General features: G+C 41.7%; 1 protein-coding gene across 1 annotated transcript in view; it reads left to right on the top strand.

Moving 5' to 3' along the window:
• The window catches only part of LOC129831276 (chloride channel protein 1-like), a 39,265-nt gene that overhangs the window by 7,687 nt on the left and 15,419 nt on the right, over positions 1-16,159 (top strand). Inside the window, exons 2-11 of the mRNA XM_055894522.1 lie at positions 5,546-5,813; positions 6,100-6,231; positions 9,548-9,676; positions 10,292-10,425; positions 10,531-10,608; positions 10,833-10,911; positions 11,173-11,298; positions 11,522-11,606; positions 11,972-12,073; positions 14,934-15,018. Of these exons, the coding sequence (XP_055750497.1) occupies positions 5,546-5,813; positions 6,100-6,231; positions 9,548-9,676; positions 10,292-10,425; positions 10,531-10,608; positions 10,833-10,911; positions 11,173-11,298; positions 11,522-11,606; positions 11,972-12,073; positions 14,934-15,018 (1,218 nt within the window). The remainder of the gene's footprint in view (positions 1-5,545; positions 5,814-6,099; positions 6,232-9,547; positions 9,677-10,291; positions 10,426-10,530; positions 10,609-10,832; positions 10,912-11,172; positions 11,299-11,521; positions 11,607-11,971; positions 12,074-14,933; positions 15,019-16,159) is intronic.

Raw genomic sequence — 16,159 nt, 5'->3', positions numbered from 1 at the left:
TCTCTTAAGCATTCAGAATGTAAGTAATGCTTTTGGTTGTCAGGGAAAATGTATGGAGCAATTGTTGCAACCCCCATTACTAGCCTGTTCAACCTCTCTTTCGTATTGTCTGAGATCCCTAAAGATTGGAAAGCTGCCGTAGTCATCCCCCTCTTCAAAGGGGGAGACACTCTAGACCCAAACTGTTACAGACCTATATCTATTCTACCCTGCCTAGCTAAGGTCTTCGAAAGCCTAGTTAACAAACAGATCACCGACCATTTCGAATCCCACCGTACCTTCTCCGCTGTGCAATCTGGTTTCCGAGCTGGTCATGGGTGCACCTCAGCCCCGCTCAAGGTCCTAAATTATATCATAACAGCCATCGATAAAAGACAATACTGTCCAGCAATATTCATCGACCTGGCCAAGGCTTTCGACTCTGTCAATCACAACATTCTTATCGGCAGACTCAACAGCCTTGGTTTCTCAAATGACTGCCTCGCCTGGTTCACCAACTACTTCTCAGACAGAGTTCAGTGTGTCAAATCGGAGGGCCTGTTGTCCGGACCTCTGGCAGTCTCTCTGAGTGTGCCACAGGGTTCAATTCTCGGGCCGACTCTTTTCTCTGTATACATCAATGATGTTGCTATTGCTGCTGGTGATTCTCTGATCCACCTCTACGCAGATGACACCATTCTGTATACTTCTGGCCCTTCTTTGGACACTGTGTTAACTAACCTCCAGACGAGCTTCAATGCCATACTACTCTCCTTCCGTGGCCTCCAACTGCTCTTAGATGCAAGTAAAACTAAATACATGCTCTTCAACCGATCGCTACCTGCAATTGCCCGCCCGTCCAGCATCACTGCTCTGGACGGTTGTGACTTAGAATATCTGGACAATTACAAATACCTAGGTGTCTGGTTAGACTGTAAACTCTCCTTCCAGACTCACATTAAGCATGTCCAATCCAAAATTAAATCTAGAATCGGCTTCCTATTTCACAACAAAGCCTCCTTCACTCATGCTGCCAAACATACCCTCGTAAACCTAACTATCCTACCGATCCTTGACTTTGGCGATGTCATTTACAAAATAGCCTCCAACACTCTACTCAGCAAATTGGATGCAGTCTATCACAGTGACATCCGTTTTGTCACCAAAGCCCCATATACTACCCACCACTGCGACCTGTATGCTCTCGTTTCCTGGCCCTCGCTTCATATTCGTCGCAAAACCCACTGGCTCCAGGTCATCTATAAGTCTTTGCTAGGTAAAACCTTGCCTTACCTCAGCTCACTGGTCACCATAGCAGCACCCACCCGTAGCACGCGCTTCAGCAGGTATATTTTACTGGTCACCCCCAAAGCCAATTCCTCCTTTGGCCGCCTTCCCTTCCAGTTCTCTGCTGCCAATGACTGGAATGAATTTCAAAAATCACTGAAGCTGTAGACTCATATCTCCCTCACTAACTTTAAGCATCAGCTGTCATAGCAGCTCACAGATCATTGCACCTGTACTCAGCCAATCTGTAAATAGCCCATCTCCATATTGTTATTCTTTTGAGTTGCTATATTTGCTATAATTACTTCGCCACTACAGCCTATTTATTGCTTTACCTCCCTGATCTTACCTCATTTGCACACACTGTATATATATTTTTTCTATTGTTTTTTGACTGTACGTTTGGTTATTCCATGTGTAACTATGTGTTGTTGTTTGTGTCAAACTGCTTTGCTTCATCTTGGCCAGGTCGCAGTCGTAAATGAGAACTTGTTCTCAACTGGCCTACCTGGTTAAATAAAGGTGAAATGAAAATAAAAATAAATAAATTGAGCCACTAAAACAATATCATGCAAATTAAACAGTAACAGTGTAGTTTTGAAGACCATCGAACTGTTAGTTTGGAAAATATTGGCGTTGACATGTTCCTTACAAGATTGTCTGCTGTTTGATTGTGTTTTTATCATAGTAATTAGTGGACTTGATTGACCGTTTATGCAAGTGAATTAGAATATGTCGTCTTCCGTTTAGAATTGGCATGGGATGTTCTATTTACCACCTCTCCAGTTTGATTGTGAAATGTGTCTGTCATGATTACAAAGTGGGTGAAATACTTACCCACAACCCACTGCTAGTCTTGTCTGATACAGGATCAAATACCTTGAATCTTGGCTTGATTATTGGTTGGTATAGTAGCTCACCAACCCCCTGCTCCCCCCACCCCCGTAAGAAACTAACGTAATAGCTATCACTCAAAAAGATACATTCCATGTATTGTAATTACACCATCATAAAAGCCAAGTCATGTAGTATTAGATGTATTACATAACAGGACATTATTTTAGTGTGGCATGTATGTGTTTATGAAAGTATGTCCATGTTTCTGTGTGTGAGAGAGTTGAGTGGTGGAGTTCTCTTTGCCAGATGTCTGGATGCGGTCCAGGGGTAATTCATCAAAATGTAGACCCATGCTTCCTCTCTACGAGATTTCAAGTCAACATGTCGAGGAGTTTTGTCTTTCTGCATGACCCGTCCGCCAGAATACGGTGAGCTCCAAAAGTATTGGGACAGTGACAATTTTTGATTTGTTTTGGCTCTGTATTCCAGCCCTTTGGATTCATGTGGATGCTACCATTACTTTGTGCCCAATAGAAATTAATGGTAAATTATTTAATGATCATTTTGGAGTCAATTTTATTGTAAATAAGAATAGAATATGTTTCTTAACACTTCTACATTCCTGTGGATGCTACCATGATTACGGATAATCCTGAATGAATCGTGAATAATGATGAGTGAGAACATTACAGAGGCATAAATATCACACCCACCTCAAAAAATGCTAACCTCCCCTGCTATTGTAATGGTGAGAGGTTATAATATCTTGGGGGGTATGCTATTTGTGGATACAGAGCCAAAACAACAAAAAATGTGTGACTGTCCCAATACTTTTGGAGCTCACTGTACATTATGACACTTGAACTCTCCCACATTCTGAAACCAAAAATAATGTTTATTTATTTTAAGTTCTTCTTTGATACATGACCATTCACATTATATTTATATATTTTCATAACATACAGTACCAGTCAAAAGTTTGGACACACCTACTAATTCAATGTTTTTTCTTTATTTTTACTATTTTTACTATTTACTATTTTTTACATTGTAGAATAATAGTGAAGACATCAAAACGATGAAATAACATATGGAATCATTTAGAAAGCAAAAAAGTGTTACATTTAAAAATATATATATTTTAGATTTTAGATTCTTCAAAGTAGCCACCGTTTGACTTGATGACAGGTTTGCACACGCTTTGCATTCTCTCAACCAGCTTCACCTGGAATTATTTTCTCAACGGTCTTGGAGTTCCCACATATTCTGAGCACTTATTGGCTGCTTTTCCTTCACTCTGCGGTCCAACTCATCCCAAACCCTCCCAATTGGGTTGAAGTTGAGGTTGAGGTCGGGTGAATGCGGAGGCCAAGTCATCTGATGCAGCACTCCATCACCCTCCTTCTGGTCAAATAGCCCTTACACCGCCTGGAGGTGCGTTGGGTCATTGTCCTGATGAAGAACGAATGATAATCCCACTAAGCGCAAACCAGATGGGATGGCGTATCGCTGCAGAATGCTGTGGTAGCCATGCTGATTAAGTGTGCCTTGAATTCTAAATACGTCACTGACAGTGTCACCAGCAAAGCACCCCCACACCATCCCACCTCCTCCTCCATGCTTCATGGTGCGAAGCACACATGCAGAGATCACCTGTTCACCTACTCTGTGTCTCACAAAGACACGGTGGTTGGAACCAACAATCTCAAATTTGGACTCATCAGACCAAAGGACACATTTTCACCGGTCTAATGTCCATTGCTCTTGTTTCTTGGCCCAAGCAAATCTCTTCTTATAGGTGTCCTTTAGTAGTGGTTTCTTTGCAGCAATTTGACCATGAAGGCCTTCATCCACCTCTGGCCTGCTCGCCTCCCTACCTCTGAGGAAGTACAGTTCCCGCTCAGCCCAGTCAAAACTGTTCGCTGCTCTGGCACCCCAACGGTGGAACAAACTCCCTCACGACGCCAGGTCAGCGGAGTCAATCACCACCTTCCGGAGACACCTGAAACCCCACCTCTTTAAGGAATAAAGTAATCCTTCTAACCCCCCCTCCACCCCCCCCCTTAAAAGATTTAGATGCACTATTGTAAAGTGGTTGTTCCACTGGATATCATAAGGTGAATGCACCAATTTGTAAGTCGCTCTGGATAAGAGCGTCTGCTAAATGACTTAAATGTAAATGTAAAAGGCCTGATTCACACAGTCTCCTCTGAACAGTTGATGTTGAGATGGGTCTGTTACTTGATCTCTGTGAAGCATTTATTTGAGCTGCAATTTCTGAGGCTGGTAACTCTAATGAACTTATTCTCTGCAGCAGAGGTAACTCTGGGTCTTCCTTTCCTGTGGCGGTCCTCATGAGAGCCAATTTCATCATGGCCCTTGATGGTTTTTGCGACTGCACTTGAAAAACGAAACGCTTTTGAAATTTTTCCGGATTGACTGACCTTCATGTCTTCAAGTAATGATGGAGTGCCGTTTCTCTTTGCTTATTTGTGCTGTTCTTGCCATAATATGGACTTGGTCTTTTACCAAATAGGGCTTCTGTATACCACCCCTACCTTGTCACAACACAACTGATTGGCTCAAATGCATTAAAAAGGAAAGAAATTCCACAAATTCACAAGACACACGTAATATGTTTTGATATGTTTACCACTTTTTTGGTTACTACATGATTCCATATGTTATTTCATAATTTTGATGTCTTCACTGTTATTCTACTGTTATGAATGCTCCGGGTGAAAAAGGTCTAGAGTCACACACAGAGCACGGCAGGTGTTTATTTCACCTTCACAGAAGGCAGAAATCGTGGTCACAGGCAGGCAATGGTCATGCACAGGTAGGCAAATAGGCAAGTGAATCAAAACTAGGACTGAAGGGTATAACTGGTTCTCACAAACGAGCTAGGAACAGGCTTAGTAGAGTCAAAATGAACAATACCTCACAAAGGCACAAACAGAATGAACTGAACTAAATAAGGAGCTGATGAGACAAGGTGCGTAACTAACACAGGTGAAATAATGAACAATAATGAAAGGCAGGGCTACGTTCAAGAACACAACGAAACAGAACACAAGGTTGACAAAGAAAATAAATACAGAACCTTACATCTACAATGTAGGAAATAGACAAAATAAAGTAAAATCCTTGAATGAGTAGGTGTGTCCAAACTTTTGACTGGTGCTGTATATGAACTGTTATGTGTACATGTACTGTATGTAATAATAATAGTATATATACTGCATGATATATATTGTCTTTAAAATATATACATTCAGAGCAAATAAAAATATCTTAAACTATTGTTCTTTATTTTCCCAAAATAGAATGCTGTCCCCCTAACCTTACCTGAACTACATTTTCGGCGGGTCTTCATTGTAGGCCTTTGTTCATGAACATATGGATAATGTACTGTAGTCTCTCTTCCTCCTGTCACTTTCAGCTGTATGGGGAATACCGTGAGCACCCGGGTGGGTCTGTCCGGAGAGAGACCACCCGACTTCTGACAGAGAGACAATGGAAGAAACACCATCACCATCACCATGGCCACCATCACCACGGCCACCACCACAGTCACACACATGGACACGTGCACCACAGCAGGCACAGGCGTCGGCATCACTCAGACGAGGTGGGACGTGCACAAATGGCTACAGAGCAAGGCAACCCTTTGTCTACTAAGAGACGTCGCTCCTACTCAAGGTGCCGAGGTGAGGAGTCAGTGCTCAATAAAGTCGCAGATGTTAAATTGACTCTAACAGGGTTCAAGTTAAAAGTGTCTTTATTGCCCCACAATACTCAGAGTTAATGTTGTACTTTCAAAAGTGTTAGCTAGCGATCAATAGTTGAACATGAACATTGACCAAAACTGGTTATGGTTGTATTAAAATCAAATCTCATTTTAGAATTGATGACCTTTTTACACTGTATAGTTAAAAAGTATACATGTATTTGAAGCATCATTGTGAATTATCGTCTGTCGTGGTGTTTTCTCAGACTGTGTGGCACGTGTGCAGAGGTTCCTGGTCACCAAGCTGGGAGAGGACTGGATCTTTCTGGTGCTGCTGGGCATCTCAATGGCGCTGGTCAGCTGGACCATGGACTACACCAGTGCCAAGAGTCTACAATGTACTACAATACCCACAATACACCCTAAACCATCTTGTTTTATGATGATGAGATATGTTTTTACAATGCTTGCATTCAAGCCACTGAACCGGCAATTCATACAGTTGCACGAATGCTTTTATAGCATAAATAGTTATCTAACAAGACACCTGGTTGCTTATTGTTGAGGGTTAGGATGAGTGATTATCAAAAAGTGTTGCAAAACAGTTTAGCGGTAACCTGATATGCAAAATGAATCTTGCAAAACAAACATTGCAAAACATTACATTTGAAATGATAAATTATGTTTATAGTCATTACCCAAATTAGGGGGTTGAGTGAAGTTTGTGTAATGGAATCCCTCAAGGCTCTGTTTTTGAACCCCTACTGTGCAAATTTTATATGCTACCTCTCAGTGATGTTATTCATAAACACAGAGTAAATTTTCTCTGATACGTGGACGAAACACATCTGTACACTGTATAGCTTACAAAAGTTTGTTACCAAGCTGCCTTCAAATTTAATTTCAAGTCCAATCTGGATTTTGTGTGGAGTTTACTTATTCTAATTTTACTTCAACCTAGTAAAGTAAGCGGAGCTCACAAATTAGGATTTAATAACTTGTTTTGTGAACTTGATCATTTTAGTCAAATCAATGTGCTTCAATTGAATATTTTTGTTACCGCTAACAAAGCAACAGAAGTTGTTTTGACAAATTCCTAAGTGTGTAGAGGAAGTATTTGCTTGTCAGAAAAACAAAACCATGAGTTGTTTTAAATTTGCAACCAGGCTGCCTTAAAATGTAAAGTTGTGTCAACTTCCTTTACAGTTGAAACAATACTTTGAAATTCTATAATAGAGATTTCAGTAAGGAACATTACCCTCCCATCTGTCTCTTCACCATGTGTGAGTTTTTCAGTCTACTGAGTAACCAATCAACAGATCACTTTAACTGCAATGGCATTCTCAGCAACAGTGACAGAAACGTTTTACTTGTTACTTAAAAAAAAATCTACCTTCAACTGAAGTCGCTCTGGATAAAAACATCTAAATGTCATGCTGGGTATTATTCTAATGAGCTCTGCCCCACAAAAATACGTTGAAATAATCTGAACTTGACACTTTCAACCAGCACTACTGTTACAGTGCATTCGGAAAGTATTCAGACCCCTTCACTTTTTCCACATTTTGTTACTTTACAGCCTTATTCTAAAATAGATTCAGTATTTTTTACCCAGCAATCTACACACAGTACCCCATAATGACAACGTGAAAAAGGTTTTTAGACATTTTTGCACATTTATACAAAATAAAAAACAGATAAAACTTATTTACATATTCAGACCCTTTGCTAGGAGACTCGAAATTGAGCTCAGGTGCATCCTGTTTCCATTGATGATCCTTGAGATGTTTCTACAACTTGAATTCAAATGATTGGACATGACTTGGAAAGGCACACACCTGTCTATATAAGGTCCCACAGTTGACAGTGCAAATCAGAGCAGAAACCATGCCATGAGGTCGAAGGAATTGACCGTTGAGTTCCGTTGTGTCGAGGCACAGATCCGGAGAAGGGTACCAAAACATTTCTGCAGCATTGAAGATCACCAAGAACACAGTGGCTTCCATCATTCTTAAATGGAAGATGTTTGGAACCACCAAGACTCTTCCTAGAGCTGGCCGCCCAGCCAAACTGAGCAATCGGGGGAGAAGGGCCTTGGTCAGGGAGGTGACAAAGAACCCAATGGTCCCTCTGACAGAGCTCCAGAGTTCCTCTGTGGAGATGGGAGAACCTTCCAGAAGGACAACTATCTCTGCAGCACTACACCAATCAGGCCTTTGTGGTAGAGTGGCCAGACGGAAGGCACATGACCACACGCTTGTCGTTTGCCAAAAGGCACCTAAAGGACTCTCAGACCATGAGAAACAACATACTCTGGTCTGATGAATCCAAGATTGATGTCTTTGTGCCAAACATCACATCTGGAGGAATCCTGGCACCATCCCTATGGTGAAGCATGGTGGTGGCAGCATCATGCTGTGGGGATGTTTTTTCAGCGGCAGAGACTAGGAGACTAGTCAGGATCAAGGGAAAGATGAACGGAGCAAAGTACAGAGAGATCACTGATGAAAACCTGCTCCAGAGGTCTCAGGACCTCAGACTGGGGCGAAGGTTCACCTTCCAAAAGGACAACAACCCTAAGCACACAGCCAAGACAACCTAGGAGTGGCTTCGGAACAAGTGTCTGAATGTCCTTGAGTGGACCAGCCAGAGCCCGGACTTGAACCTGATCGAACATCTCTGGAGAGACCTGACAATAGCTGTGCAGCGACGCTCCGCATCAGACTTGTCAGAGCTTGAGAGGATCTGCAGAGAATACTGGAAGAAAATCCCCAAATACAGGTGTGCCAAGCTTGTAGCGTCATACCCAAGAAGACTTGAGGCTGTAATTGCTACCAAACGTGCTTGAACAAAGTACAGAGTAAAGGGTCTGAATACTTCAGTAAATGTGATATTTTTTTTTTTTTTTTTTTTTTTTTACAAATGTGTATACATTTCTAAACACCTGTTTTTGCTTTGTCATTATGGGGTATTGTGTGTAGATTGATGAGGGGGGAAAAAACGATTTAATCCATGTTAGAATAAGGCTGTAACGTAACAACATGTGGAAAAGGTCAAGTGGTCTGTCGCTTCAGTTGATTTGACTTCATGGTTGTGAATTTTGTGAAGTTGAGTAAACATTGTTTTTTGCTAACTCGATTTGATAAGCTTTGACATTTTGAAGTGAACTCAACTTAATATTTTGTCAACTCCACAATATAACAAATTTAGTTGACTTGGCCAGATAGTACTAGTCATTTTGACTGAATCTCAATATCTTTTTTTACAGTGTACATTTCGATGAAACACGGTGAAGCTAAGCAAGTCAGTGCCTCTCTTACAGAATATTACTAATGGCAAGAGAATCATCTACAACAGGAAACGGACATCTGTCAGTCCAGACGGATTGACAGTTCATCCAAGAAATAGGGCATCTTAGTGTATTTTCTTTGTAACCGTCTGTGTCAGTGTTTGCCCTGTCATAACCAACTCCTCTCTTCTCACCTCCTTACCTTATCCTCCATCCTCTTCCCTCATCTTCACCCCTTGTTCTGTGTCTTCCCCTCATTTCCTCCTCCCTATTGCCCTTCATCCTTCCCCCTTCTGTTTTGCTCACCTGCTCCTCTACCTTCCTGCTTTTTCTCACATCCCTTCACATGCCTCACTTTCACCCCTCCCCTCAATTCCACTCCCCCCTCTCCCATCCCTCTGTCCCTCCCTCTGTCCCCATGTCAGTGTATAAGTGGATTCACTGGGAGCTGAGGGGTAATGTCCTGCTCCAGTACCTGGCTTGGGTCAGCTATCCCATGGCGCTCATCATGTTCGCCTCCTTCTTCTGCCACCTGGTCGCCCCGCAAGCCATCGGTGTGTACCCGCTCACTCACTCAATGCTTACGGATTACTTTCCCCATCACCCGCCACCCCTAATGACCTGTTACCCACAATGCGTTATCCATTGATCTTCTCCCCCTCTCTGCTTGTGTACCTACCTAGCCCTGTCCTCACACACTGATGTCCTCACTGTCTATCTAGAGCTATGACCTTTCCTTGTCATTCTGAGACAAACATATATTTGGTTTTCCTGTAAAACAACAGTTTTGTAATTGTACCTCTTCCCCGACCTCTTTTCACCTCTGTCTGTCTGTCTGTCTGTCTGTCTGTCTGTCTGTCTGTCTGTCTGTCTGTCTGTCTGTCTGTCTCTGTCTCTGTCTCTGTCTCTGTCTCTGTCTCTGTCTCTGTCTCTCTCTCTCTCTCTCTCTCTCTCTCTCTCTCTCTCTCTCTCTCTCTCTCTCTCTCTCTCTCTCTCTCTCTCTCTCTCTCTCTCTCTCTCTCTCTCTCTCCTCTCTCTCTCTCTCTCTCTCTCTCTCTCTCTCTCTCTCTCTCTCTCTCTCTCTCTCTCTCTCTCTCTCTCTCTCTCTCTCTCTCTCTCTCTCTCTCTCTCTCTCTCTCTCTCTCTCTCTCTCTCTCTCTCTCTCTCAGGCTCTGGTATTCCTGAGCTGAAGACCATTCTCAGAGGCGTAGTGTTGAAGGAGTATCTGACTGTCAGGGCTTTTACTGCCAAGGTCATTGGTCTGACTGCAGGTCTGGGCAGTGGGATGCCAGTGGGGAAAGAGGTGGGTTACACACACTCACATCTGATTCCCTGATTACAGCTGTCGAAAAAGCCACTACAAGTTTCCTTGTTTCTGCCCCCTTGTCTTCCACTTTTGTTTCCCAAGGGCCCATTTGTTCATATCGCCAGCATCTGTGCTGCTGTGCTGAGCAAGTGTATGACGTTCTTCTCAGGAGTCCATCAGGTTAGCAGTTACTTGACCAACATTGAGAACACGGACATTACAGTTTTGTCGGATCACGTCGCATTATACTTTTAGATGTTTTTCCATTGAGGTTCTCTTTTCCTCCCTCGGTTCCTTGTCTACTTGTGTGGGATCCCCTTACCCTTTTCCCTCTATCTGTCTGTGCCTTCCTCTGTACATCTCTGCTGCCCTCTCTCTGTCACCGTCTCTCTGTGTGCCAGTAGAGCCCATACTGCTACACAGACATCCTTACAGTTGGCTGTGCGGTTGGGGTGGCTTGCTGTTTCGGTACCCCTCTTGGAGGTACAACCCTATTTTCCTTTTCAATTCACCTTCCATTCATCTATTGGAAAGCAAGCTACAAAATCAGCTCAAGCAATTGTCATGTGTCTGACAATCAATATAGGCATGGTGTTGAAATTGCCTCAGTTATGTATTTGTGACAGGTCGTCCAAAGCAAGTTTTCAAAATGCGATCTGGAGTTGAACTATGTGCCACATTTTCTGATATGATATCTGACTGATATTTGACCTCTCTCTTGCGCTGACCCTGTCGTTCCACCAGGGGTGCTGTTCAGTATAGAGGTGACGTCCACTTACTTTGCTGTGAGGAACTACTGGAGAGGTTATTTCGCCGCCACCTTCAGTGCCTTCATATTCAGAGTGCTCTCTGTGTTCAACAAAGATGCAGGTGGGTCAATGTACTACATGCACTATGAGGTATTGTGTGTAGGCCAGTGACAAGAAATCTACATTTAGTTCATTTAAAATGCAGGCTGTAACACAACAAAATGTGGAAAAAGTGAAGGGGTGTGAATTTCTGTTGAACTATATATGATAAATAGTATAATGTTAATGTATAAGTTCTAAGACTCTCTATCTCCCTGCACCCCCTGTCTCTTCATCCACCATAGTCACCATCACTGCTCTCTTCCGCACCAAGTTCCGCATGGACTTCCCCTTTGACCTCCAGGAGCTGCCTGCATTTGCCGTCATCGGGTGAGAGAAAGGGTCGAGAGCCCCCAGGAGCGTGGTGAGGGCACGGTGACCACACTGTGTGTAGTTCTTTGTCACAACCCAACACGAATGCCTAATCTCATTCAATGTGCCATAAAGCTCTTTTATTGGTCGTTATTTTAAGAACGGAGATGGTGTGAATGGTTTTGCTTGCTAGTGTGCTTGCTTCAGCTTCCTAGATTACAGATCTAGAAAAAAAACTATATTACAGGCTAGATCAACACTAACTAAACTTAAATCTGAAGCAGGCACACATACTGTATATTATTCAGAAAATGTACCTTCTCTTGTTCTTATTTGAACCTTGAGAGTGAGTGAGGTAAAGGTGCTGGTGGTTGTCACTGCAGGATCTCCTGCGGGTTCCTGGGGGCCTTCTTCGTCTGGCTGAACCGCCAGGTGGTGCTGTTCATGAGGAAACCCAACGCCATGACACGCTTCCTCACCAGACAGTGAGTTAAAGGGATAAAGGGACGGGGGTGATGTATTTTGATGAGACACATGAGGAAAATGCTAACCTGAATTGGGGAGGATCAGGCTAGGGACTTAGTAGAATGGAATAGAATGGAATAGAATCATTCATTGTCTTTCTCCAAACAAATTCTTGTTGCCGACTGGTGCATTTGACAAAAACAGACAATCAAACCCATCATCCAGACATTGATCGATCCATCTATGAGCAATTAGTGGTCTCTGAAAAAGAAACTCCAATACAAATGAATGATTTAGCAGCCACCAGTGCAGCTGCTTTTGTCAGAGCTGAACATTGTTACACTGTAGGGAAGATGATGGATGGGAACACTGGAATTAGACCAACAGAGACCAGGAGGATGTAATTACACTGTCAGCTTTGAGAATGTTAAATTGGTGCTTGTTCTTAGGCATGTCCTACTGGGAGAAAGAGGGAAGTAGTTATCTTATAGGAGGAGAAGCAGGACATTTGTGAAGAGGGTATTATGGCAAAGGGTGCAGTTATATTGAGAGAGTTATGTAAGTGCCTTCATGAAGTATTCACACCCGTGTCTTATTCGCCATTTTGTTGTGTTGCAAAGTGGGATTAGAATTGATTTAATTGTCAACAATCTACACAAACTACGTCAAAGTGGAAGAAAAATGCTTTGAAAATAAAGCACTAATATATTTTGATACGATAAGTATTCAACCCCCTCAGGTAATACATGTTAGAATCACCGTTGGCAGCGATTATGGTCTTTCTGGGTAAGTCTCTAAGAGCTTTGCAAAGCTGGATTGTACAATATTTGCCCATTATTATTTTTTTAAATCTCCAAGCTCTGTCAAGTTGGTTGTTGATCAGTGCTAGACATCCATTTTCAAGTCTTGCCATAGATTTTCAATCCAACTTAAGTCCACACTGTAACTCGGCCACTTGGGAACATTTGATGTCGTCTTGGTAAGTAACTCTAGTGTATATTTAGCCTTGTGTTTTAGATTATTGTCCTGCTGAAAGGTGGATTTGTATCCCATTGTCTCTTAGAAAAAGCATACTGAACCAGGTTTTCCTCAAGGACCTTGCCTGTGCTTAACTCTATTCCTTTTCTGTTTATCCTAAAAAACTCCCTAGTGCTTGCTGATGACAAGCATATCCATAACATGATGCAGCCACCACCATGCTTGAAAATATGAAGAGTGGTACTCAGCGATGTGTTGTGTTGGATTTGCACCAAACACAATGCTTTGTATTTAGGACAAAAAGTGAATTTTTTGTCAAATTTTTTGCAGTATTACTTTAGTGCCTTATTGCAAACAGGATGCATGTTTTGCAATATTTTTTATTATGTACAGTCTTCCTTCGATTCCCTCCGTCATTTAGGTTAGCATTGTGGAGTAACTACAATGCTGTTGATACATCCTCAGTTTTCTCTTATCACAGTCATTAAACTCTGTAACTGGTTTAAAATCCCCATTTGGCTTCATGGTGAAATCCCTGAGCGGTTTCCTTCCTCTCCATCAATTGAGTTAGGAAGGACGCCTGTATCTTCCAGTGGCGGTCAGTGCCATTTAAGATGAGGGAGGACGATTTTTATTTTTGCTTCTCATGAGCATGGCCTTATTTTCTATTACAGCGTATTGGATGACTGTCATTCATATTCCATTCACCCGGTTCAATGTAAAATTGATGGGTTTAGGCTACTACATGATACTCCAATTTTCCCTATACCCATCATGAGGTTGCTGCAACCTAGCCTATGAATGAAAGTTTACAACGTAAGTGCACACAGGCCGAGAGAGAAGTTTGAGGTGACAGACAGTGACACATGGACAGACAGTGACACATTCAATACCACCTACCACTCTTGCCTGCATCTAGCTGATATAGGGTGTAAGAATTAGTCCAACAGTTGCAAATGTGAGTTTGTATTGGACAAATTCAGGTATGTTTATCCCTGTTTGGTTTTAGCAGCGTGTGATTAAATTTAGCATCGTTTTATCTAAAAAGGATAACGTTTTTTAAATGTTTTCAAATGTTTTTTTTTCTGAAATTCACTGAGGAGGATGGTCCTCCCCTTCCTCCTCTGAGGAGCCTCCACTGGTATCTTTGTAGTGACTGGGTGTATTGATACACCATCCAAAGTGTAAATAATAACTTCTCCATGCTCAAAGGGATACTCAATGTCTGTTTTTTTTTAAATCTTCCAATAGATGTCCTTCTTCGCAAGGCATTGTAAAACCTCCCTGGTCTTTGTGGTTGAATCTGTGCTTGAGATTCACTGCTTGGCTGAGAGACCTTACAGATAATTGTATGTGTGGGGTACAGAGATGAGGTAGTCATTAAAACATCTTGTTAAACACCATTATTGCACACAGAGTTAGTCCATGCAACTTATTATCTGACTTGTTAAGGACATTTTTACTCCTGAAGTTATTTAGGCTTGTCATAACAAAGGGGTTTAATACTTACTGTCTTAAGACATTTCAGCTTTTCATTTTTATTAATTTGTAAAACATTCAAAAAACATAATTCCACTTTTACATTGCGGGGTATTGTGTGTAGATCAGTAACACAAAATCGAAATCTAATCCGTTTTAAATTCAGGCTGTAGCACAACAAAATGTGGAAAAAGTAACGGGGTGTGAATACTTTCTGAAGGCGCTGTATGCCACTTCAGACATTTTTTATCCAAAGCTATTTGCAGTCATGTGTGCATACATTTTACACACGGGTGGTCCCAGGAATCGAACCCACTATCCTGGCGTTGCAAGTGCCGAAGCGTGCTCTACTAGCCGAGCTACAGAGAACCACAGGGACATAGGGTTGGAACATAGAGTTTTTAATCCCTTTTCTTTCCCCAGCCGACTGATTTTCCCCGGTGTTGTGACCTTAGTGATAGCCAGCTTGACCTTTCCCCCTGGATTTGGACAGTTCATGGCTGGAGAGGTCAGAGTTCAAATATAATTGTATTTGCCAATTTTTGTTTCATCTCTCACTACGAATATGCTCTGTAGAAGTCCCTGTTTATTGTGACTTAATACGTCGGTAACACTTTATTACACGTTGATGAACAAGCATACGTTATTATAAAGTGTTACCAATATTGTTTTGTTTAGCTTAAATGCGACTGTTATCTATTTTTCTCAATCATGAAAAGCGTCACTGCAGAACAACATTCATAGGATCAACTAACGAGTGTTACTACTTACCAAAATATGTAAATTGTACATTTTTTGCTTTCTCATAAAAATAGCTGGATATTATTTGAAGAAGCCTCTTTGCCCAGCCATTCAGAAAAATGCCCTAGGTTAATCATGTGTTTTGAGACACCTTAAAATAGCCTGCATAGTTAGTGCAAATTAGGTGTGTTTAAAGCAGTCAGAAACACCTGTGTGGGATCTTCACCCTCAAGCTACGATGTTTAGCACCTTTTTAAGATGGAACTTGTTCCAAAACAGACCATTATGCTCACAGTACAGTATTGGCAATTATTTCAAAACCTCTCTTTTGGAACTATATTGAATAGGCCTACAGGTTGACATATGTGATGCACACAAAGCAATCTTCATCTGCAGTATTTTGAACGAGTTCAAGTACAGTTGGTTTTGTCAAAATATAATTCGATATTTATATATACAGTACCAGTCAAAAGTTTAGACACACCTACTCATTCAAGGGTTTTTCTTTATTTTTACTATTGTTCTACATTGTAGAACAATAGTGAAGCCATAAACTATGAAATAACACATATGGGATCATGTAGTAACCAAAAAACTGCTAAACAAATCAAAATATATTGTCACGTTCCTGACCTTATTTCCTTTGTTTAGTCTTTGTTTAGTTGGTCAGGACGTGAGCTTGGTGGGTATATTCTATGTTATGTGTTTCATTGGTTTAGGGTTGTCTATTGGCCTGATATGGTTCTCAATCAGAGGCAGGTGTTTTACGTTGTCTCTGATTGGGAACCATATTAAGGTAGGCTGTTCTCACTGTTCGTTTGTGGGTGATTGTTCCTGTTCGTTGCGTTCTTTGTTTTATAGGTTCACATGTTCAGGACTGTAGCGTCGTTGGTTTCGTTTTGTTGATT

This window comes from Salvelinus fontinalis, chromosome 32 (genome assembly GCF_029448725.1).
Source record: "Salvelinus fontinalis isolate EN_2023a chromosome 32, ASM2944872v1, whole genome shotgun sequence".
Classification (NCBI taxonomy): domain Eukaryota; kingdom Metazoa; phylum Chordata; class Actinopteri; order Salmoniformes; family Salmonidae; genus Salvelinus; species Salvelinus fontinalis.
Note: the sequence above shows the minus strand (reverse complement) of the source record. Positions and strands in the feature narration are given on the sequence as shown.